The following is a 25498-nucleotide window of genomic DNA, read 5'->3' on the forward strand; positions in this document are numbered from 1 at the left end:
GGAATTTGAATTGGAATTTGAGGATACCCCAGGGATTACTAACAGTATATATCCTGAATGATAGTTTTCAGGATGGATCTAATCTGTGCAAACCCTAACAACGTCTTGCTTTCAGATGGTTCCCACTGAGCTGGTAGAGAAAGAATTCTGGAGATTGGTGAGCAGCATAGAAGAAGATGTCATTGTAGAATATGGAGCTGATATATCATCCAAGGACTTTGGAAGTGGCTTTCCAGTGAAAGATGGCCGACGAAAGCTGATGCCAGAGGAGGAAGTAAGTAATAAAATGTGCAAGCTGACCCTGTTCTTTGCTCTCCATGAGATTTCACAGTAAGAATTTAAGTCTGAGATCGTTGTGAATTTTCTTTTTATGAAGATACTAAGACTCACGCTGAACATTCTTCTTGAGCAGGGCATTAATCTGATAGTGTATGTTCTTTTTGCAGATCTTTGTTTCTGATAGCTAAGCTGTTTGTAATGATCGAAGTTACACCTGTTTTGTATCACTAAATAGGCGAAGATATGCAAATTGTTACAGTGTAGCCAAATATGAGGAAACATCTGATAAGATTTTCCTTTCTTGTTTTGAGGAGTTAACTACTGAAACATAATACATACCTCCTTAGGAGATTTGTAATAGATAAAACAGACTAATCAGATTTAGCTTGTCCCTCTGACTGTGCATACTGTAAGAGTGAAAAAGCTTTGATACAGCATCAGTTACAGGAAATTAAATAAAGAATGTCTGGTGAGTGTGTTGCTTATTTTCCCTCAGACCGTATTGTAGAATATCCATTTTTTGTCTGCTTATTTGTTTAAATTCAGATTAAAGGGGAGAGTAAGATGTGATTTCATGGTTATGCAGGCTCAAACTGGTTCGTACCAATCTCTGAAAAATGTTATTTTGCTCACAATTCAATCCATGTCTGCACCTTCTTACTTGTACTTTTTGTCTTGGTGGTGCAGAGATTGGCTGTCTACTTGCTGAGTGAGAACTGCTTGTTGATCTCTTTGTATAAAAGTAGTAATTTAAAACAAACAACCAGCCACAATAACTTTCTAGCCTAGTTATCATCTCTCTCTGTTGTCTTTATGTCAGTGCAGAGGAAACAAAGTAGAGGCAATCTGAATTTATCTTTTTTTCTTTTATACAAACTGGGTGTTTTTTGAAGGAAAGGATGAATTTCTTAACTGGTGTTGCTGATTTCTGTGAAGTAAATGTAGAAGTTTATTCTATTGAGGGATTTGTAAAATAATTTATAGAGATCAAGTTAAGCTATTGTGCAGTAAAACAAATTTCTCACAAGAAATCTCATTATTATTTCAGCTTTTGATGCTTGCAGTCATTGTATCCAGTTTTAGGGAAGAGTTCTGTCTTTGTTTGCTAATGTTACTGGTACTGTTTTTCTTTTCAGTCAGAAAAGCATGAAAGTTAGGCATAGGATGGAATCAAAGTCTGTCAGCACTGATCCAAAGAATGTGTTGAAATACTAGGATTGGCCTTAAATGTTAGTTGTATTAAATGCTGGCTAAAGAGTTTAAATCTTTCCTTCTTTATGCGCTTCACTGTTGCGAAATACTGTGCATCATCTGCAACAGGAATGGATAAGTTGATCTCTTAGTATTTTCCTTGTCTAGAGATGGTGTCCTTGTGGTCTTCTGATTTGCTCAGAATTCTTTCCTTTTTCTTTTTCTTTTTTTTGCAGGATTATGCACTTTCTGGTTGGAATTTAAATAACATGCCAATTCTAGAACAGTCAGTCCTTGCTCACATTAATGCAGATATCTCTGGCATGAAGGTACCTTGGCTATATGTGGGGATGTGCTTCTCCTCATTTTGCTGGCATATCGAAGACCACTGGAGCTATTCCATCAACTACCTGCATTGGTATGGACTCTCCTTTGCACATCTATGTTATACTGCTTTCTTTACTGTTAGGAAATTTGTAATTTTATTTGAAAATATCTATTCATGCTGATGACTTTTAACCAAAAAGCTGTATGTGTGTATAACCAAGATGTTATAGTCACAATATAATTGTGTATAATCAATAGATATCAAGATGTTATAATTGCAATATAATCAAGAGAGTAAGGCAAAGCAGACAACGATCACAAAAAGAGAATAAGTGGAAGAGCTTACCCTTGGGTTGAGCTCACCAGAAGATACCAAAGGAGGGGATCTCCAGAAGAGATCCTTCCCCTCTGGTAGCCAGCTCTTAAATGGGTCCAGGAGGGGTGGAGCCTGGCAGCACAGTGAATTGCCTTCACCTGTGCTCCTCTGGCTGACTCAAGGCTCACCTCAGGTGATCAATCAGAGGTTCAGGCCGTGACTCAGCAGTTCCCATACAATGTGATAAGTAGCCCATATTCTTAGCTGAGCTTGATTAAAAGAGAACACAAATACTGCTTTAGTGGTGTTGGTATTTTTCATTAACTGATTGAATATTCTTGTGTTGCAAGCAATCTAGTACCACTGTAAAATAATTTTTTAGAGGCTCACATCCTTTCTAACAACTTCTTTTGTTTTAAATTGAATTACAGTTCATTGGTGTGGAATGTGCTTTGTGTTCTAAAGTTGGTAATCCCCTGCTGGAAATGAAGCCTGCTGTCTAGTGGCTTATGCAGGCATCAAAACTGAAAGTTCATGAGCAGAGTTATGCATACACAAAGTATCCCTACTTCAGAGAACAGAAATTTGAAAGTAATTCTGACTTCACAGAATCACAGAATTGTAGGGGTTGGAAGGGACCTCCAGAGATCATCGAGTCCAACCCCCTGCCAAAGCAGGTTCCCTACAGCAGGTCGCACAGGTCGGCATCCAGGCAGGTCTTGAACATCTCCAGAGAAGGAGACTCCACCACCTCCCTGGGCAGCCTGTTCCAGTGCTCCGTCACCTCACTGTAAAGAAGTTCTTGCGCACATTTGTGCAGAACTTCTTATGCTGCAGTTTCCAGCGATTTCCAGAACATTTCTTATAGTGTTCTGGTGTTTGTTTTTTATTTGAGAAGAATCATGACAGATTAATTCTTTGCATTGCAGTCAGTCTTCATGAGAGGAGACAGTGGGAAGCACTCCTTCAGAATAGGAAGTTAGCTGTCTGCTAAGGATGAGTTTGATAGCCTTTGGCTTATGAGTGCACATTTCTGAAGAACTGTTTGCTAATGGATCTGGTCCACAGGCTGCGAGGGAGTATTTCATTTGTTTTGAGTTCACTTATGGTCCTCAGCATTCTATTGACTGGGTCGGTGTGTGAAAGTCTTGTCAGCTGGTGAATTCCAGCAGCTCAGCCAGAAACAGCAGTATTTCCTGAGGCTTGCTAGTTCTGTCTTACCAGCAGGTGTCACTAAAGCCTGCAGGAATCATAGAAAACTGCATTATCTAAACTTCTGGGATGTTTGGCGTCAGGGTAATTAGTATTGTTACCTATTGTACTATTGCTACATAAGTGATATGCAAATTGATTCAGATATTTTAACAGACTACTAGTTGTACTTAAAAAATTAAAATAAAAACATAATACAAACCTATGAACTACAGATTCTAGTTCATTACAGCTCCTTTCGTTGAGACAGGACTGGAAGGTCTAGAATAATACATTCTCAAGTTGTTCTCTGTTATTGGTCCTATTTGTCACGTTTTTCCCCCATTCTTAAATAATTCATGTGATTAGGTATCTTCTGTCTTCAGAATCTAGTGAACTACTGGTTTTCAGTAACTGGGGTTATGTGTATTAGAAGGGCACGTCTGCTTATGTGGTATAATATACCTTTTGTTTCAGACATAAGACTTCTCCAAGGTCTATTGAGAGAGTGGACAAGTACCACAGTGTATTTCTATTAAAGGTGTTTTTTGTGTCTTCACAGAAAAAATATTTGGCTTACACTTTCAACATCACTGTTCACGTACTTTGCAGTTGGGTGCCATCGTTTGTTTCCTTTAAGTAATGCATCTGTTTCTGTGGTATTTTTTTGGTAGGGGAGAGCCAAAAACGTGGTATGGTGTGCCCTCTCACGCAGCTGAGCAACTGGAAGATGTGATGAAGGAGTTGGCTCCTGAGCTGTTTGAATCCCAGCCTGATCTCCTGCATCAGTTGGTCACTATCATGAACCCCAACGTGCTGATGGAACATGGCGTACCAGTGAGTAGTACATGGGCGTTTTATCCACTCAGTTTCATTTTGTGCCAGATTTGTGTTAACAGTAGCTTGATGTAACTCTGAAGAACTTTTGTGGTGGCCACCTACATCTCCAGTTCATTAGTTATGAGGTGGCACTGAAGTCTATTTTTTGAATCCTTTTCCGAGCCTCACCATGAAATCCAATTATCTCACATCAGAAGAGGATGTGTCAGGCTTCTTACTTAAAATATCTTACAGAATAAATGTACATTGTGTTACAGTTCATTTTAATGGAAAAAATCCTTCTACTGTATTTGTCTGTGAATTAGTTTTAATATCTTTTGACAGTCAAACACTGTTTCATAGAAATTTCAGTTTTACAAACTGCTTTGACCTAGCCTTACTGACAGCAGACCTTTAAGCAGCAGACACTTTGACTTGCTTTTTGTGTTAGGATAAATTGCTTTTCTGACAAATACTCTGGCAAAGCAAATCATAAAGTGTTTCTAGAAGCCTTTGCAGGTTGTGATGCGGTGGATTAAATAGTGATAGTCAATAATCCTTTTTTGGAATTCATGAGGAGAATTTTAAGCTGCTGGATTAGATATCTAGCTTTTACTTTTTTTTTTTTTTGATTGACACTATAAACTGAGGATTCATTTTAAGAAGACAGAATCAAACTTTACCACTTAGCTGCATTGACTCTGTTGTGTTCTACAGGTAATGCAAATGATGTTCAATATGTTCTAACCTCTCTTGCAAGTTTTTTAGTGCTTTTTTTTTTTTTCTCCCCTTTTTTTCTTCACTTACATTAGGTGTACAGAACCAACCAGTGTGCTGGCGAGTTTGTCGTGACCTTTCCTCGTGCCTATCACTCTGGATTTAACCAGGGATACAACTTTGCTGAAGCTGTGAACTTCTGCACTGCTGACTGGGTCTGCTCTTCTGTATATGTTTTTTGTGTCTCTACTAGTTGTCCTTTGCAAGGAGACTGTTAATCATTTCTTACCTGAAAAGTAGTCTTTTATGCTGCACAGTGTGTTTTATGCTTATAGTTCCTGGAACAACTGTGAGACTGTTGTTAATTTTCATAGCAGAAAATGATTTTGATGTTCACACTATTTTAAACAGCTTTAAAATGAAACTTTTTCATGTGGTCTTCCTTTTCAAATATTGATCTTGTAGTACTTCAGCTAGTTTTTCTCTAATGCATCTTCCTGGATTTCATATAGATTATTGTACTGTTTTGAATAGCTGTTGTCATTTGCATCTTGGAGGTAGGCATATAACTCTTTTGTTCTCCTTCTGTGTCAGCTCATTGCATCTTTTAATTGTGTTAATCCATACTCTAATAGCCATGACACACCAGAACATAACTTACGTGGGTTCCTCAGTAAGTTGATAAAAGTGCCTCATCACTATTCAGAGTTTACAGATGAAAGATAGGATCCCATCTGTAGTTTATCTGTATCCAACTTCTGCTTTGATACATTGAAATATGAATTCTAGAAGTCAAGACATTTATTCGTTTATCAGATAAATTGTTTGTGGAATTGTCAGATTTCTTTTCTTCTATGCTCATGATATAATCTGTGTGTCTAGGAAAACTCCTCGTCTGACACTATGCAAAATGTAACCCAGAATTGCACAGCAAATTTATCTAGTAATACTTTCTTTTTGTGCTTTAAAAGACACAAAGTGATTGATGCTAGCTTTGGTTAACTTCAGTGCCAGCATAGTTATTTCTAGACGGCAGTGCGTTTCACCTTTTTCCCATAATATATTTTTCTGTTTCTTAGTCTGTCTTTCCCCAGATTTTGTGAAGGAAAGTGGGTGGTGAGAGGTTGTCTCAAAATGTTTTGTCCCAGAATGATGAACGACGTTGATTTTTGTAGCTTCCGATCGGACGTCAGTGTGTGAGTCACTACCGAAGGCTTGGGCGCCATTGCGTTTTCTCCCATGAGGAACTGATCTTCAAGATGGCTGCAGATCCAGAGTGCTTGGATGTCGGACTGGCTGCCATGGTCTGCAAAGAGATGACTCTGATGATAGAAGAAGAAACACGCTTAAGGGAAACTGTTGTACAGATGGTAAGTAATGAAAGGCAACTCTTTTGCTTTACCTGCAAAAGAAATTTTGCTCCCTTTCCCCATTTCCTCTGCTTTGTCTGTGCTAGCGTTTCTAACAGGTGTCTAATTTTTTTTTAAGGGAGTGTTGATGTCTGAAGAAGAGGTGTTTGAATTGGTTCCAGATGATGAGCGTCAGTGCACAGCTTGCAGAACAACGTGCTTCTTGTCAGCTCTTACATGTTCCTGTAATCCCGAGCGCTTGGTCTGCCTATACCACCCATCTGATTTATGTCCGTGCCCCATGCAGAACAAGTGTTTAAGGTATGCCAGCAGTTGGTTTTTTCCCTTTCCAGATCAATGCTGTGTTGAAGACTGATTGCCAGATTTGACATTTGGCCACTCTTTTCTCTTCCTTTATTTAAGGAGTGCTTTTATCCTCTTTGTTTGATTCTTGAGTTCAAGGCAGAGGATATTATACATATTCTGTCCTGACCTTATTTTAGCTGAGAGAACTCGACAGTAAGCAATATCCTAGGTATTGTGCAAGCATTAATACTCTTGCTTTATTTTCCTTTCATATCTCCAGGTATCGGTATCCACTGGAAGACCTTCCTTCTTTGCTGTATGGAGTGAAAGTTAGAGCACAGTCTTATGACACTTGGGTCAGTAGAGTTACAGAAGCTCTGTCTGCTAACCTCAACCACAAAAAAGGTTAGATTTCTGTTCTTTGTTGCAGGAGTTGAAAAGCATCCTACTTACTCTTTTTCTGATTTAATGAGAGAAAACGCTGTGTTGTTTAGTGAAAAAAGAAATGAGAAACTCATCTTTGTGTGTTTGAAATTGAACTAGCCTGTTGGAACCTTGATGTAAGGGTTGGGAAGCAGTCTAAAATGTCTTTTGTTTCTACATTCAAACTGTATGCTGCTACTACAGATGTAATTGAGTTGAGAGTGATGTTGGAAGATGCTGAAGACAGGAAATACCCGGAAAATGATCTCTTCCGTAAGCTTAGAGATGCTGTGAAAGAAGCAGAGACCTGTGCTTCAGTAGCACAGCTGCTTCTGAGTAAAAAGCAAAAACATAGGTAAGACTGATTTTTTTTTCTTTTTTTTTTTTTTTTTTTAATACAGTTTTTGTCTATCTGTTTTGCTACTTGGTTGGACCTGGAAATGTAAGAAAACTGAGCTCTCACTGTCTACTAATTACCTCTAGTGTTTGCCTTTAGTGCTGTGACTCATTGAGAGATTGGGGAGACATACACTTATAACAAAGATCCAAAAAGCAAACTTGAAATGCATTAAATATACTGTTTTGAGCTGACTTATGTACTGAAATGTGAAATCCTTTGGAAAAATTGTTTGATCTCTGATCAGGCATTTGTTTAAATGTATGAGAGAGTTGTAGGAAAAGACAGCTGGAAGAAAAAATGCAATGGAAGTAAGTTCTTGACATGAATGTTTATATTTTAGTCAGCATGGCTAAGTATATAGCTTAAATAAAAAATGAGTTGATAAAACTGCTTTAGGAAAGAAAATTGTTAAAACGTTGCACTGCAAAGTTGAGTGTAAGGAAACTAGGAAATGGCAATTATGATTGGTGAGGCAAGCTTAGTTATACCTTCTGGTGCAGCATTTCTCAAAAATGTTTGATTTTTGCCAGCTGCTTACAAGTGAATTGCAGAATGTGTTGGTATGCTGGTGGAATTACTGGAAGATGAAGAGGAAATGTCTTGCCAGCAATGACTAGGAGGATGGGATCCTGAGGAGCAAAGCAGTGCAGAGAGCAAAAATTGATTCCCTAGTTGCAGGCAGTGATGTCTGGCTGAACAGTAGTGCCTTCTCTTTATATCTTCTGGCTCCCTTAGGTCTTTGTATTGCCTGCCTTGCTTATGACCCTTCTGGAATGTTTTGCTGTCACTACCTCAGCATTTTCCTTGTTGCATATACAGTTTTTGGTGTTAAGCTTAAGGCTTCTTTAAGGAATGGGGTGCAAAGTAAATTCTTAGCTAGTTGTAATACCCTGCTTTCCTACACAGGACATAATGGAGTGTTCAAATGCAAGCCATGATGATGAAATGTTGTATCATAGATCCAATTACACTTCTCAACAGACATGCCTTAAGCTAATTAGTGAGTTTACAGGGTTTTCTCAAGAAGTAGAATAGAGGGAACTGGCAACTTTCAATGATGTATCTGAACTAGAAATTAATCAAATCCCATGGGGCAAAGAAAGAAACTTGTGTAGTCTAAGACTACTGCTGTATGCTAAACCATAACATGATATAAAATAGAGGTTTGAGAATTTTTCAGAAGATCTTAAATCCTCCTTAAACAACACTAGGAAATTTAAATCAGAAATTGCCTTCAGCTAGTTCTTTAGCACTTGTATTCGTATTTAATACAATGAGAGGGATCACATTTACACTAAGGATAAGGTTAGAAATACATTAAAAATGAGTGCTGAAACAGAACAACTTGGCAGAGAATAAAGCACCAACAGAGTTGTGATCCAAATGTAGCTAATGATGTTGCACTTCTTTTTGGTTTTATGTATAGTCAGATGGCACAGAACTATGGAGTTGGCTTCAGTATGTCCACATTTTCTCTCCCCCTTATTAATGCTGAAAGTTGTGAGTTTTTATAGGCAGGGATATGTGAATGCTTGTGTGACACATAGTGCTGTGGCAATGTATGGCTGCACTAGGGTTGGAGTGCTTAGGAGGTGGGTCCAAGTGCAGCTACCATTCCTTCTCACTGTCTGTTACAGTAAATCAAAGTCTGCAGTATTCTTTTTTTCTCTGTGACTTTTACACAGTGTAATTATATTTGATGACTCATCTACATTTTCTTTTTAAGTCCACAGAATGAAAGATTAAATTTACTACTTATTTAATGTGATAAAATGTATATTGATTAGCAGGGAACAGCTATTCAGTGTTTAAAATCTGTCCTGCTCATGAGATTGCTGTGCCTGCAGTGATTATTATACCAAATATTGCATTAGTGTAGAGCCACTTAACTTTTCCTGCATTCAGTGGGCTTGTAACACTTGCTTCTAGTGGTACTTAATGGAAGGATGTGTCGTATGCAGTACCAGTCTTTTTCTTCTGCAAGTTTCAGTGGTTCTCTGCCTGCAAGAGAGGCGACTCTATCAAACAAGATTTATTTTCACAGCGTGTTACTGTTGTATATCGGAGACCTTTTGCCAGTGCCTGTCATGGCCATTAACTGCTTGAGCAAGTATAGATCTTCACATGGCTCTTGTGAACAGTCCCATCTGTCAAGTTGACCGGAAAGGAAGGATCACTGCTGAAATCAGTTCCTTAGCAATGGGTTCCCCTTATCAACTTAAAGACAGAGAGTCAACGTTACCTTTTTTCCTTTAAATGTTTTGGCCCGTGTGGTTTCCTCCATATTGTTGTCAGTGTTACTCTGTCTCTTGATCAAAATCTGAATTAATGACAGAGGTTCCCCCAGAAGCTGTGGCATCCGTGCCACTGATCATGTTTTTTAACTCCATACCTTTCACTTCCCAAAGCAGTTCTTGGTTCCCACAGATTGGTTACTGCGGTTTGAAACAATATCCTTGTAGGTAGATACATTCCTTATTAGCAGTGCTGAGGACTTGAATTCTGAAGATGCTTATTTCAAATACCAAGTCTGCAGAGACTTCTTCAGTTTCAATATTTTTGGAAGAGGCTTCTGTGTTTGAATAGCGAGCTGCTTTGGTTTTTGATTTTTACTGTATGTAGTATAGTAGACTCTTAGGAAAACAGTTTCTGCTTTGGATGTGTCTCACAGTATATGGAACATCTTGTAGATCTTGTGCTTCAGAGCAGTCTTGTTTTTTTGTTTCTGTTTTCAGAAACTTGTCTTTCTCCCTGTTCTGATCAGCCTTAGTAAGTTTTGAAAGAATTTCACCTTTCATTTCCTTTTCAGTCACATCTAAGGCATCTTGTTTGACTTTGTATTTGAGCACTTGAAACTGTGTGTAGTTTGTAGCTTTGTGTAGTTTGTTCAGTAGTTTCTTTTCTTTACCTGTTTCAACCTCTACTATTTTGCACCCAATCCATTTGCTTATGTGAGGAACAACTGGAATTCTGTCATCCTTGCTTGCCCTGGTCATGATAAGGAGCTGTGGCCAATATTTTACCTAAAATAATCTTGAGTTTCTGAAGAATCAAGCATTTCTACTGGAAAAAAGAAGCAACACAAAAATCCCTGACCTCTTCGTGCTTTTGTTTGTTTAGTTGGAGCAAAAACCCAATTAGAAAGTCAAAGAGTAGAGTAAATTCTCTTTATAGCGGAGTGTTTTACATTAAATCTAGTTTTCAAGGGTTTAAATTCTTACAGAGATGTTTTGTTTTGATTGGCCTTTTTTCTTGGGGTTCTTGAGTGATTTTGATACGTGTCTGTTACTGGGAATAAACCTAGGTGTCATTGTGTCTTTCATATAATGTTTTCTTGTGTTCATTCATACAGCAGACAGAGCCAAGATAGTGGAAGGACACGGACCAAGCTGACTATGGAGGAGCTGAAAGCGTTTGTACATCAGTTATTTAGCTTGCCCTGTGTTATCAGCCAGGCCCGACAAGTAAAGGTAGGTTTACATCTGTGTATCTTTATGTCTGTGTATCCTTGGATATACTGTAAGCATTGTGCTTTTTTTCTGGACTTTTTTTTGTCTGTTAGTTTTGATTTTCATGTTTTGTTTATTTTGTGTGTGTGTGTTTTGGTTGCTTTTTGTTTGTTTTTTTTTTTGTTAGGTTTGTTAGTTTGCCTGATGTACAGGACTTCAGCTTTTACTGTAAGGCAGATAACTGCTTCATGGTGATATTTGTGGCCTCAAGAAGGAAAATACTCTGGATTCATTTAGCTCAGTGTCTTCCTACTTCAAGTAATCTTACTATTGTGATTGAATGATGCTATTACATGATGCTATTTATCCACGATAGAATTAATGATAACGTGTAATTTCTTCTCATTTTCCTGCTTAAAGCACCTAAGTGGGCAAATATGGTGTTTGTACTACAATAGTATGCTCATGTAGTCATAACAGCTTAATATGTAGGGCTCAATGTTGTTGCCTAAGCATGGATGTCTAATGCCCTGTGAATGACTCAAACCTATGCCATCTGGCCTTCGTTCCCATTTTGGAAGAATACTGCTGGCCTTGTGTGGCCTTCACGTGACAGCTTTTAGGCTACGGAACCAAAGTGTTTTATGTGAATATACATACACTTTTCAAGATGCTAGTTATGATGGATGCAGTCCGATGTGGTGGTTTCGTGGTTAAACTAAGAGAAAAGATTTCTTCTGTCTGTCACTGACCAAGCAGCCCAATTTTATCTCAGTGAACCAGTTGCTTTTCTTCCAGCATCATTAAAGCTATCTATAGCAGTGACATTTCCTGTTAAATCCTACCCTTCATATGTTTTTGCAGGAACTTCAGAAGGCTGTATTGCTGTGCTCCTTTAGGAGAGCAGGGAGGCAGTAGTACACTGGCAATTTTGCACTTGAATCTGTAAATCTTTTTCAGCCTTTGCTTTCCAGGTTTCAGTCTCCTTAATCTGTATGCATGGCCTGTACTTCTTGTCCTTCATACATTTCTTTGCACCTGTCTTTGAGTGAATCTAGACTAATAAGTGATCCAGATCATACTGATTCTCCTGGCTGCGATTATCATTTCTCACTGTGGCAGTTTGTATTACAGCAGGAGTTTTCAGCAGTAAACTTGATTTGTTTCTGTATCTCTGATGAAATGTTAAATACTGTTTGGCCTGCTAACCAACCTCCAGGAAAACACTTTAGGAATCCTTGGTAAATATTTTTTTTTCATCTTGAGAAATAGTTCTTGATGTATGTCAACCATTTATTAACCTGTGTTTTCCGTTGGTACAGTTTTAAGAAGAATGTTGTGTACTGCTAAATTGAGATCCTAAAGTTCTAGATGTCACCATGTGTGCAGCTAATTCTATAAGCAAACATATAGTAGAGGGATTTAATATTGGGCTTTCTTCCCATCTATTTGATATTGGCACGTTGTTGTTGAAAACAAGTATCTTCAGTAAACTACAGGACTGCAGGATACAGATTATCCAGGCCTGCTGACTCTAATCTTTATCCTTCTAAGATGTTCTTTAACGTGTTTCCCAGCAGTTAATTGAGTGGAAAGTATATGATAGGAAGATATTTCCAAATATTTACTAAGTATTTTCTGCCTCATGAAATTTTATCATCATATATTAATGGACCTGTGTGACTGTTAAGAGTTCATTGATTCTACTGCATTTGATTCTAATGTATTTAAAACCTGCTTTAAATTAAGGCATGGTCCATAGATGACAGAGCTGAAGACATCTTCTAGATTCTTTGCCAGTTTTCTGATTGCTTATTATGCAGCAGTTTTCTTCTGTGGCATCTATTTTCTGGGTGGCTTACGACTTTTTGTTCATATAATAAACTCTTAACAGTTCTGATTTATATTTTATCAAAATATTTTCTCCCAGCTGGGGTAGTGTCTTTGTTTTCTGTTTTTAAATAGCCTTAGAAAACTAATTGTGTTGAAGTACTCTGTGTGCATGTGTAAGTTCCCGTGGCTTCAGCAGTTTCTAACTGGTAAAATTGATAAATCTCATAGTCTTGCTGGTTAAAAATCATAGTCTTAGTTCTTGAATGAAGTCAGATAATGATCACTTAAACCTATGTACTCACTAACTTTGAGCGTGGTTTTTGACTGCAATTATCCATCATAATGAATTAGATTGGATGATGAGTATTTTCTAACACAAAAGGCTTGATAATTACTAGACTGTAATAATTTATTGTTGTTGCTATGAAGCATTCAGCGTCTGTTTCCTATATGAAAAACCCTGTAATGTGGATCATGGTTGTTTGTTTGTTTGTTTGTTTGTAAATGTCTTTGGTTTCTACGTGGGCATGAAAAGCAACATCAGACAAGAAGGGCAGTAAGCATAGGTGTAGGAAATGCTTTGTTTTTCATTGTGGCACTGACTTGCCATCAGTAGCATCTGATTCTGATCTTTTGTTAAGATATTCAGGAGTGAATCAATCAAGTATACAGGTTGAATGTCCTTGAATAAATCTCCCATGGAGATATTCTCCTGTCTGATCTTTGATTTTTTTTCACTGCTGTTCCAAAACATGGAAATACGAACAAGTACAGAAATGTGGTTACATTGCTGTGGAATTCTCCTTTCATTGGAGGGTGTTCGCATTTTCATATCCTTACTTTTTAAGTTAAAACTGTCATGCTTCAGTGGTTAGCATGCTTTGAATAATTGCAAACTTGACTATTGTTCTTTTAATGCTCCTTTAACTCTGGTTTGTTTTTTTTCCCCTAGCATATTGTGTTCTGCTATGTATTATCAGCATTAGTGAGTGCCTACAACAACTGATTAAATGGATGACATCTTTGCAGAAGTCCCTCCTCAGCCCACTGTTTTAAAATAAGCATTATCTGGGCAGTCGACAATATCTTGTTCTGTAGGGATCTCTAGATGGTTGCAGCTATGTTACTTCAGTTGCAGATTTTGTTATAACTAATATGTATAATGAATGAAGTAGTCCCTATGTGAGACTCATTGGCTTCTGATAGAACAGTTGACACTGTGTAGAAACTTTGACCAACGATGTGATGATCACATACAAACTCATATCTGACTGATCCTACAGCCAACTTTATTTTGATTCTGTGGTCATTTTTTCTGAACGTTTTTTATTGTATGTTACTCCAGAATCTACTTGATGATGTGGAGGAATTTCACGAGCGTGCTCAAGAAGCTATGATGGATGAGGTCCCAGACTCGTCCAAGCTGCAAGAGTTGATAGACATGGGCTCTGGCCTTTATGTAGAACTTCCTGAGCTGCCAAGGCTGAAGCAGGAACTGCAGCAGGCACGGTGGCTGGATGAAGTGAGGTCCACCCTCTTGGATCCCCAGAGGGTCACCCTAGATGTGATGAAGAAGCTGATCGACTCAGGTGTGGGCTTGGCACCACATCATGCTGTAGAGAAAGCCATGGCTGAACTTCAGGAGTTGCTCACAGTTTCGGAGAGGTGGGAGGAGAAAGCCAAGGTCTGCCTGCAGGCCAGGTGAGTGTTCCTCTGTAAACTGTTCTTTCAGGTCACACTCTTAAGGGATTCTCAGCCTTTGTTAATGAGTTGTGAAGAGTGGTGGCTTTGAAGATGTAGTCTACTTCTGTCATTGCCCAAGAGTTGGGTTTGAGGTTATTGATGAGTTACGGAAGGGCTGATTCCCTTTTGTATTGTACAGTGGCTGGAAGGTGTGACTATTGTTGCTGCCTTTGCTATTTACTTGTCTGCCCCAAAGCAAGCAGACAAAAAAATGCTCAGTGTGGTACACAACAACTTCCTCAATTTTAAGGATTTCTGATGCTGTGGCTTTTTGATGGACTTCAGACAATCAAGTTCAGCTTTCTGACCTTTGCTGTTACTTGGTATCCAGTAGCACACTCCAAGAATAGAGCCATGATATATTCTAGGCTTCTACACATAGTGATGAAGTCCCGAATTTGCCTGTCAAATTTGTGGCTTTAGATGGCTGGCATTTTGAGAGAAGGCTGGAAATAATTTTGTTTGTTTGTTTGTTTTTTACTCTAGGCCACGCCAAAGCATGATAGCCCTGGAGGGCATTGTGAATGAAGCAAAGAACATCCCTGCTTACCTGCCCAATGTGCTGGCACTGAAAGAAGCCCTGCAGCGGGCTAGAGACTGGACAGCCAAAGTGGAGGCCATTCAGGTAGAGGTTACAGCAAGAATTGGACCCTTCTGTTTGCATCCTTTTGTTTAGACATACTCTTTATTCCTAGCCCCTCTACCCACAGATATGACCCAAAGGGAATCCTTACTGTAGTTGTTCAGTGTAGTAGTCATAGATTATGTGCTTGAATTCCTTTTCTTCTTTTTGTTTAACTGTTTCCCCATTCACTATTCCATTTTTTCCTTCCTCTTGCCCATTTCTTAGGAGATGTAAAAACTGACAATTTTGTTATGATAGAAATGTAACTCTAGAGGGCTGTATTTATTATTACTGTTCTATGTACTATCACTGGCAATACTTGCCGCAGTGGAGAATGTTCTCCTCAAAGGTCTTTACTTTTGGAGATGGTTATGGGAATACTTTGTTTTTTTCTCCCTACTGTGTGTTGAATATTTGTTTTTTTTTTGGTCTCAGATGTAATGGCACTGATAGCTGTAATGCTTTTGTCTGAAATAGATTGAAGTTAGTTATTAGTTCAGTAGAGCCCCCCCTTTTCTATTGCCCTATTCAGATAACATGGACTGAAATCACAGTCTCTGTGATATTCGCAGTATTAATCTCTGGACTGCAGCTGCTTTTCTTGTATCAAGTATTTATTGAGAACTGAAGTGAGATCTCATTTGACTTTGCATCAGCCCTTGTAGAACTCTCAGATATGTAGCTTGTTAGTGAGCAGGTAGGATTTAAGACTGCCAGCTTGAAATGAAGTGTCTTACTCCCTAAGCCAGTTGTCCACATCAGAATAGATGTTAAAGTAAAAACTGTATGAGAGAATAGAGTTTTAAAAGTAGCAGTGAGATGGCAACCCTGCTGTCCTTTCCATTCCGTTCCTGTTTTTGTCACTGACTAGAGTGGTATATGGCTTGAAATCAAACTGGCCACTGACACAGTGGTGCAATCTTTGACTCAGGGAATTTTCTTTTACCCCAGAATGGGAACAACTATGCCTACTTGGAGCAACTGGAGAACTTGTCTGCCAAAGGCCGCCCGATACCAGTGCGCCTTGATGCCTTGCCACAACTGGAGTCACAGGTAGCTGCCGCGCGGGCTTGGAGAGAGCGCACGGGAAGGACCTTCCTGAAGAAGAACTCGAGCTACAGTCTGTTACAGGTAAGCAACAGGAGTACAGTGTCAGACTTCAGAAGTGGATCTTGATGCTCTTCTGCAGTATTGGAAGGCAGAATAAATTATCAAATTCCATTTGATAATAGAAAATAATAAGTTTCAGCTGAACAAAGAACAAAAAAGACAAGTCTGTGTTTGGCTAGTCTTATTTCATGTATAAACAACCTCAACTGTTGCTTTTTTAAGAAACACATTAAACCTCCAATTCGTGGGAGTAACAGTGTAAGTTTTTTGGTTACAGGTTCTGAGCCCTCGCACTGATATTGGTGTTTATGGAAGCAGTAAGAATAGACGGAAGAGGGCAAAGGAGTTGATGGAGAAGGAAAAGGAGAAAGATCTTGATTTGGAATCCCTGAGTGAGCTGGAGGATGGGCTGGAGGAGGCCAGGGATACTGCAGCTGTGGTAAGGAGCAATGAAAGGTAGCGTCTCCTGATACGTGGATTTAACTTGTCTCTAATCTGTGTAAAAACTTTAGGGAAATCTGATAAATTTTGCTGAAACAAATATTTAATAGTACTAGCACAGTAATATAGTTTGTTTTTTTGCAGTGAAAGTAGAGGGAAGCACAGTTCAGCAAATAAGTGCAAGTATACAATATGTATCTGGCTATGTAAATAGCTTAGATGCTCTTGGTCTAATAATGTGTGGGTGTTCTTCTAATATTCTGATAGGATTTCAATACGTATGAAATGGAATGTAACTCTTAAGCAGTACCCAGCATAGTACTATTTGTTACATTTATGCAGTATACTAAACTGAAGTAAATTCTGTTTTGGATTGTTTTAGCAATCGTTCCTTTGATTCTTAAGATTTATGATAGTGGTTTGCTGATAGGAGTCAACAGATTTTAAAAGTGTGCTCTAAATTTGCTGACCTTAGACATTGCCTACCATACTGTAGAAAGTCTTTTTATTTAAGCATTGTCCTTCCTTGTTCCTATGTGAAGAATGTCCGAGGGCTATCTGTAAGGCTTCATCCTGGAAACTGGGTAGGAAACAGTGTTACATTTGTTCTTCTTTGTTGGAAGGATATTGATGCAGCTTATCAGAAGAACTTGCTGTCATTTGGCTGCCCTTCCTCCACAAACAAAGAAAATACATGCAGAATCTTTAATATGGCTTATATACCAGTTTTATCTTAGTATGCTTCATTATATTTATTTGAATAGAGACACTGAGGAAATAGAAGTTGCTTCAGGAAGATAAACTGTCACTCAGAGATTCCTGCTGCTGTCAGCATTTAAACAATGAATATCTGTTTCTCTTGTTTTTATAATGGATTTAATTATGAATTTCGGACATTTTTTAAACAGAGAACATTATCTAATATTTGTACAGTGGTTCTGTCAGGAGGACATAGAGGAGCAATATGTAATTGAGGAGGCATTTTAAATGAAGTTTTAAATAGGTTGCACAGTCCCATGATTTTGGGCTAGTTTAACTAAGAAGATCTCCTGATGTGTTTTTTCTGTGCTGCTAATAAAAAGTGATCTCTCCTTGCTGTGGAGGTCACGAACTGTTTCTGTCTTTGGATAGGTGGCCATATTCAAGGAGCGGGAACAGAAGGAGATTGAAGCCATGCATGCTCTCAGAGCAGCTAACCTGGCCAAGATGACTATGGTGGATCGTATAGAAGAAGTCAAATTCTGTGTCTGCCGCAAAACAGCCAGTGGATTCATGCTGCAGTGTGAGCTGTGCAAAGACTGGTTTCATAGCGGCTGCGTGCCTCTCCCCAAAACAAGCTCTCAGAAGAAGGGCTCTAGTTGGCAGGCCAAAGAAGTGAAGTTTTTGTGTCCACTTTGCATGCGTTCTCGAAGGCCACGTCTTGAGACGATACTGTCTCTGCTGGTGTCCCTGCAGAAGCTGCCTGTACGGCTGCCGGAAGGGGAGGCATTGCAGTGCTTGACAGAGCGTGCCATGAGTTGGCAGGATCGAGCACGGCAAGCTTTGGCTACTGACGAGTTGTCCTCTGCTTTGGCTAAGCTTTCTGTGCTCAGCCAGCGAATGGTGGAGCAGGCAGCACGGGAGAAAACAGAGAAAATAATCAGTGCAGAGCTACAGAAGGCAGCAGCCAACCCAGATCTTCAGGTAGGGGTGTGAATATCTTATGCGCTGTGCTAGTCATTCTTCATTGTGTCAAAATGCCTTTCCTTGCTTGGGGAGGAGAGAGCAGTTAGGCTGAGAATGCTAGTGTTTAGGCAGTTGTTAGTTTCAGGCTGTTCCTGGCTTTTCTGGCAACAGGTCTGTTACTTTGAACTCATTGTCAGGAGCAACTGTGTAAACACAAGCAACAAGCGTAAAGGATGCTGGTTCAAACACTACAGCCAGCTAAATAGCCTGAAGATTTTTAAAGTGGTGGCTACTTTGGTGTCCAAGTTCCATCTGCCTCTGACAGAATCATAAGTATCTGTATAAGTTCTAATAGATTTCATTCTTGGGATTTTGATATCTTAGGAAACTTTATCAAAGGGTATAGGGAATCACTGATACTTTTTGCAGTCAGCTTGCTCATCTTGAGATCAAGATCAGTAATCGGATGATGCTGTGGTAAAGAAACTTGTACAGCTCCAACATGGTATAATTTGGTACCAATGAACAACAGTAGCTAGATCTTCCTAGTCACTGTTACTCAAAAACTTGGAAATAAAGTCTGAAAGATCCTATTTCTGTATTTTTTCGCAACTTGCTGTGAATGGCAGCCAGACAGTTGTCTTCAGGATTAAAGAACCATCCTTTTCTTAGTGACTGTGACCTCAGTTTTTAAAATAGATTTTTCTAGAAGCTCCATTGTTTCAGCTTCTTACTCTGTTTTTCTTTCAGGGACACTTAACTAGTTTCCAGCAGTCAGCCTTTAACAGAGTGATAGGGAGTGTGTCCTCTTCCCCTCGGCAGACTTTGGATTATGATGATGAAGAGACAGATTCTGATGAAGACATCAGGGAAACATATGGCTATGACATGAAGGTAAGTAATCCAGTGTGGCTTGTCTGTGTGGAGTTAATTCAGAACACCTGTTTTCGATTTGTTTCAATTTATTCTGGAATATTTTAAGCTACTAAGTATATTCTGCCCTGGCTTCTGATGCACAAGAGGTACTTCTTAGTTTAGAATGTCTTAGCTTTGGTGTTTTGGAAAGTTCTGTAATGTTTTTGTTCAAAATCCTTAAATGTCCTGTGATTGAGTTTCAGAAGGTTCTTTCTATTGCTAAAGAAAAAACTGTTTCTCAGGGGATTTGTATTCATAATACCATTGAGATTGGACATTGTCCTTACGCCTCTTCCAGAGATGTTAGGAATCATAAATACGAGTAATATTTGGAGAGCTCTTAATTGGTTTCCACTGTAGCAAAAAATAAGTCTTTGAAAACTTTGTGCCCTGTAAGAAGCTTCCCAATGCCAGAGCTGCTCTCACGTTTTCATACCTTTATCTTCATTCAACCCACATATGAAAGGAGGTACATCAGTTCTGATCTGTGGAGCTGTTCAGGTTTCAATCTCTGGTTCACATTGTGAAACTAGTCCAGTTCAGAAATTGTCATTGTAGTTATACTTTATATACATATATTTTTTTTTCTAGAGGAAAAAAAAGTCATGAGAGAAAGCAATTGTAGAGCTAGCCAAGCATTGTCTGTATGATGTATTTCATTTTAGTACTTCTGAAATATCTTTTTTTGTATGTATACAGATGAAAGTGATGTCACCGATTCTTCTTACTTAGTGGTTTCTATTTAGTGATAGTGTCATTTCTACTTCAAAGAAATGTGATTGTACAGATTCTTTTAAGGCACATTTTCTGCTTTCTAGAGGAACAGTGAATTTTTCAGATATGCTCTGCCTCAATCTCCTGTTGTTAGTAACTTGTGTCTAAGTACATAACTGCATGAAGCTACATTTGTCTTGCAGCCCTGTGAGATGCCAACAAGAGTAAATTGTATTTGAGTATTACAACTTTTATTACAACGTCTTCATTAGAAAAATGCTGCAAACTGTTCTTTGCACTGGAAGTTGTAATAAGGCATTTCTGAAAGATGTGGCACATTCTGAGGTTGTGATGAAAGAAAGCGTATGTTGAGAAAGATGGCATATGCTTGTCAGGATGTGAGGGTATTGCAGGAGTGTAATTTCATTTCTGTTGAGTGCATTCTGTTGTCATGATTTGAAAATCTGTTACTTGTCCTTTTGATTTGGATGTCCATCGTTATAAAAATCTAAAGTAAAAATCTGACAAAACAAATGCAGATAGGGACCAGAAATGTCTTTTGTTAGGTCAGCTAATGTGATTGGAAGAGCAGGCACATTTTTACGCAGCCAAATTACTCAGTTCTAATGTAGATGCAGCAGAGTTCAAAAGAAATGGCAAAGTTACTCAGAATTTAATTCTTTACACTGTTGGCTTTCAAGTGTTTCTTCCCATTTGTGGTTTATAAATGTTTTCCGTGGGAATGATGGGTTTAAAAATAATGTATAGAGATTATGCTGTGAAAATAACTGGTTGAGGAGTTTATTAATTTCACCTGTAGGAGTGAGGAAGGGGGAAGTGAATATTAGCAGATGTCAGGGTATCTACTGAGAAGGGTTTGTGCCTTCAGATTTTCTGCCTACTGTAATGCAAAATCAAAACAAAGTTTTTTCCCCACTTTTAAGGCATTCCTAACCTCTTTCTATTTGTGGATCCACTTGCATCGATGACATGCATCACATTCATTCTATTTGTTTTTGTAACACATTTGAGATGTCAAGCAGCCAGCTTTATGCAATGCACTGAGTGCAAACCAGTGCTATCATTAGTCTTTTCCTGAAAGTATTCACAACATTCTTAAGTATTGCAGCCTTTCTCTTTTTTTAGTGTTTGTATCTTAAAATTATTCAAAATTGCCATTAAAATCCTGATTTCAGGGCAAAATTTGATTTTTATTTATTATTGCCATTTTGTGGCCATCTATCTATTGATATTTAGATCCTGAGATCCTGTGCTGGATGAAACATGCGGTTTTTTCCTTTCCCTGTAAGATCTTCAATCATTTCACAGAATCACAGAATCACCAAGGTTGGAAAAGACCCACAGGATCACCCAGTCCAACCATGCACCTGTCACCAATAGCTCTCACTAAACCATGTCCCTCAACACAAAATCCAAACATTCCTCAAACACCTCCAGGCTCGGTGACTCCACCACCTCTCTGGCAGCCCATTCCACTGCCTGACCACTCTTTCAGTAGTATTTCCTAACGTCCAGCCTGAATCTCCCCTGGTGCAGCTGGAAGCCATTCCCTCCAGTCCTATCACCAGTTACACATGGGAAGAGGCTGACCACCAGCTCACTACAACCTCCCTTTAAGTAGTTACAGAGAGCATTTCTTTCAGTAATAACCATTATTTACTTTGCATACCTCTGCTTTATTAAAGATGCAATCTTTATAGCCTTGCAGTGAAATTTTTCAAACAAAACTGTAAGCTAAGTGAGAGTGTCATCGTGTTGACTTCTGAAGACCTCATTTGAAGGACTGCTTAGGGAAAAAACTTGACAAATACATCTCATGACTCACTGATTAGAGAATTAGAATTCACTTGCCTCCACAGCTGCTGTGTTCTTCTATTGTTTACATAGGGATTTAATTTCTACCTTTTTCCAGTGGTGTTGGTGTCTATGGTGGGGATACTTTGAAGGAGGGTTTTAGGAACAGCAAACTGTTTGGCCTTAGTAGAATTTACTTTGAGGTAAGCATTTGTTAGAGCCAGATGTTACATTTTTTTTCTGTGGGTCTTTTTCAGGACAATGCCAGCGTAAAATCTTCTAGCAGTTTAGAACCCAATTTGTTCTGTGATGAGGAAATCCCCATTAAATCAGAGGAAGTGGTGACACATATGTGGACTGCTCCCTCATTCTGTGCCGAACATGCGTATTCATCTGCTTCTAAAAGCTGCTCTCAAGGTATCTGCTTTCCTATGCATTGGATAAAATTGAACAGACAACTGGAATGAGCAATCAGAGAGCAAGAGAGGAACTACTCTTGTTGCCTCTGCTAGTTGTAGAGGATATGCTCTCTATAAGGAGTAAGAGAATAGCATTGCAGTTGGGATGGCTGGTATATAAAGCTGTGTCCATGATTCTTGTTTTTGTGTTTCTTTTTCTTTTGCTTGGGATTGCCTCCGTCTTTAAGTAGCTGTTGTACAAAGTATGTAACTTCTTTTTTTGTTTTGATCTCTTGCAACTTGTGTCCTGTCTGAAAGGTTCCAGCACTCCAAGAAAGCAGCCTCGGAAAAGTCCACTGGTACCTCGCAGTTTGGAGCCCCCTGTATTGGAGCTGTCACCTGGAGCAAAGGCTCAGTTAGAAGATTTAATGATGGTAGGAGACCTACTGGAGGTATCACTGGATGAAACTCAGCACATCTGGCGGATTTTACAGGCTACTCATCCACCCTCTGAAGACAGATTCCTTCATGTAATGGAGGTATGAGCTTGTAGAAGTAGTCTAGTACAGGAAAAAGATCACGTCATTTATAGTGGTTCTTTTTAAGGGTTCGTGAGGAAAGTGTTTAACATGCTTAATTTCTTTTTATGACAAGGTTACCAGTTAGCTGACCAAAGGAAATGAGTTGATTTAACCTTTCTGGATTTCAGCAAAGATTTCAGTGCTTTCTATCTTAGTATCCTTCTGGACAAAATCCCAGCCTGCAGCTAGACAAAAAGATAATGCAGTGGGTGAACATTTGGCTGGTGGGTCAGGCTGAAGGGTTATGGTAAATGAAGATGCATTAGACTGACAGGCAGACAGTAGTGGGGCTTTATTTTATAACCAAAGAATCAATTGAGCTGGGAAGCGAAGTGGCAGGTGTGGATCTCTTCTCTAATGACACCAATAGGACCTGAGGGAACAGCATGGAGCTGTGTCAGGGAGAGTATTGTTGGGTATTAGGTGTAGAACCTTCTCCTGAGAGTGGTAGGCACTGTAACAAGCTCCCTAGGACAGTGGTCGTGGCATCAATCCTGACAGATTTCAAGAAGCATTTCAACAAATGCTTTCAGACATAGGGTCTGAATGTGGGAGGTCATTCTGTGTGGAACCAGGTTATGCGTGGAGTGGACCTTAATAAGGACCTGACCTGAAGAACAGACCGTCAAGTTTTAACCCCCTGCTGTGGACAGGGCTGCCACCCCATCCAACCTGGGCTTGAGCTGCACCGGGGATGGGGCACCCACAGCTTCTCTGAGCAGTCTCTGTGCTAGTGTCTCATAACTCTCAGAGTAAAGAATTTCTTCTTAACATCAAACCTAAATCTCCCCTCTTTTAGTTTAAAACTGGTGCCCCTTGTCCTGTCATAATCAGGCCAAGTGAAAAGTCAGTCTCCATCTTGTTTAAAAGTTCTCTTAAAGTACTGGAAGGACACAGATATGTTTCCTTGAAGCCTTCTTTTCTCAGGACTGAATATGCCCAGGTCCATTAGCCCTTCTTTGGGAGGTTCTCTAGCCTTTTGATCATCTTTGTAACCTCGTCTGGACCTGTGCCAATAGCTGCATGTCTTTCTTGTGCTGGTGGCCACCTTTTAAGCTTGTCCAGGTACCTTTGGATGGTATCTTTACCTCTGTCATACCAGTTGCACTACTCAATTTATAGTCATCTGCATGCTTGCTGAAGGTGAAGGTTGTAATGAAGATCTTAAAGGGCACTGATCCCAAGGCCAATGGGAGTCATGACTTGTCACCAGCCTTCACCTGACCGTGGATCTGTTGACCACAGCTGCGCAGTTAATAAGTACACAGAGGTTAGGCTTGGTAAGATGTAAGATCAATAAGTATACAGATGTTAGGCTTAGTAAGATTATCACAATGGAAAGAGAATCAAAATAAGTGAAAATGTGTACTGGTGTTGCAGTAAACTCTACAAGGAGCAGTCTTCAGAGAGAGAGATTGTTTCTCAGTGATATTCCTCAAATGGGGTCTAGAAGAGGTGGAGCCAGGCTCCACACCTTCCTGGCAGCACAAGTGAATTGCCTTCACCCGTGTTGCCACGGCTGACTCGTTGCTTTCCTCAGATGGTCAATCAGAGGTTCAGGCTGTGATCAACAGTTCCCATACAACAGCACTCTGGTTGCAACTGTCCAAACAATTCCTTATGCATTGAACAGTCCTTCAGATCTGTATCTCTCCAATTCTGAGGTAAGGATGTGGTGTGGGACCACATCAAAGACCTTTCAGAATTCCAGTATAGACAACACCAGTTGCTTTTCCTTTGTCTACTGATCTTGACACTCCATTGTAGAAAGCCATCAGATTGGTCAGGCACAATTCTGCCCTTGTGAAGCTGTGCTATCTAACTTGGATCACAACCTCATCCTGCACATAACTTGACGTAACATCCAGGAGAATCTGATCCATGACCTTCCTAGGCACAGAGGTGAAACTCAGTGGTTTGTAATATCTTGGGTTTTCCTTTCTACCCTTCCTAAAAATGGAAGTGATGTTCCCATTTTTGCAGTCACCAGAGGCTTCACCTGATAGCTGTGACCTTTCAAATATGATGGAGGGTAACTTGACAGCCATGTCAGTTCCTTCAGGACCCTGAGATGCAAGTTGTCTTGCTCTGTAGACTTGCACACATCCACTTCCATCAGGTGGTTCGGGACTTGCTTCTCTTACAGTGAGAGGGGTTTTGCTCTCCCCAACCCCCACTGTAGATATTCATAGATGGTAAAAGACATGGGAAGCCTGACTGCCGGTGAAGACTGAGGCAAAGAACTTGGATACCTCAGCCTTATCTGTGTCTGTTGTAGCCATATCTCCCTTCTTGTTTATAATGGGCTAGGTGTGGGAGGAGGGAGAGACCTTGACCTTTCCCTTCTGTCCTGTATACTTGTAGAATTCCTTCTTGTTTTTCAGATACCTCACCAAGTTTAGTTCCATTTCTGCCTTGGCTTTCCCAATTCTGTCTCTGTGTGTCTGGATAGCATCCTTGTATTCTTCTCAAGCCACATGCCCATGCTTCCTCTGCCATCCAAAGGTACCTGAGCAAGCTTGAAAAGTAGGCCCATGAAAACCTAACGAGGTTCAACGAGACCAAGTGCAAGGTGCTGCACCTAGGTTGGGGCAATCCAAGATACCTATGTAGACTGGGAGAAAGATTCATTGAGAGCAGCCCTGTGAAGAACCGTTTGGGTGTCCTGATGGAGGAAAAAGCTAGATGTGAGGCAGCAGTGTGTGCTTGCAGCATGGAAGGCCAGCATCGTCCTGGGCTGCAACAAAAGAGTGATGGCCAGCAGGGAATGAGAAGGGATTGTCCCCCTCTGCTCTGCTTTTGTGAGGCCTATCTGGGGTACTGCGTCCAGGCCTGGGGTCTCCAGCACAAGAACAGACAAAGCTGTTGGCGTGGGTCTACAGGAGGGCCAC

The 25498-nt window shown here is 39.7% G+C and overlaps 1 protein-coding gene across 2 annotated transcripts in view; it reads left to right on the forward strand.

Moving 5' to 3' along the window:
- The window catches only part of KDM5A (lysine demethylase 5A), a 51370-nt gene that overhangs the window by 19479 nt on the left and 6393 nt on the right, over positions 1-25498 (forward strand). Inside the window, exons 10-26 of one of the 2 annotated variants that reach the window (XM_052667561.1) lie at positions 116-274; positions 1707-1888; positions 3979-4141; positions 4936-5055; positions 6016-6210; positions 6329-6510; positions 6776-6900; positions 7123-7273; positions 10674-10788; positions 13946-14301; positions 14830-14968; positions 15920-16099; positions 16356-16517; positions 17651-18202; positions 18935-19078; positions 21886-22045; positions 22345-22565. In XM_052667561.1, coding sequence (XP_052523521.1) covers positions 116-274; positions 1707-1888; positions 3979-4141; positions 4936-5055; positions 6016-6210; positions 6329-6510; positions 6776-6900; positions 7123-7273; positions 10674-10788; positions 13946-14301; positions 14830-14968; positions 15920-16099; positions 16356-16517; positions 17651-18202; positions 18935-19078; positions 21886-22045; positions 22345-22565 — 3306 coding nt within the window. Of the gene's footprint in view, positions 1-115; positions 275-1706; positions 1889-3978; positions 4142-4935; positions 5056-6015; positions 6211-6328; positions 6511-6775; positions 6901-7122; positions 7274-10670; positions 10789-13945; positions 14302-14829; positions 14969-15919; positions 16100-16355; positions 16518-17650; positions 18203-18934; positions 19079-21885; positions 22046-22344; positions 22566-25498 lie in introns of both variants that reach the window. The other variant, XM_052667560.1, reaches the window with a different exon arrangement.

This window comes from Tympanuchus pallidicinctus, unplaced genomic scaffold (genome assembly GCF_026119805.1).
Source record: "Tympanuchus pallidicinctus isolate F22 unplaced genomic scaffold, pur_lepc_1.0 scaffold8, whole genome shotgun sequence".
NCBI lineage: Eukaryota > Metazoa > Chordata > Aves > Galliformes > Phasianidae > Tympanuchus > Tympanuchus pallidicinctus.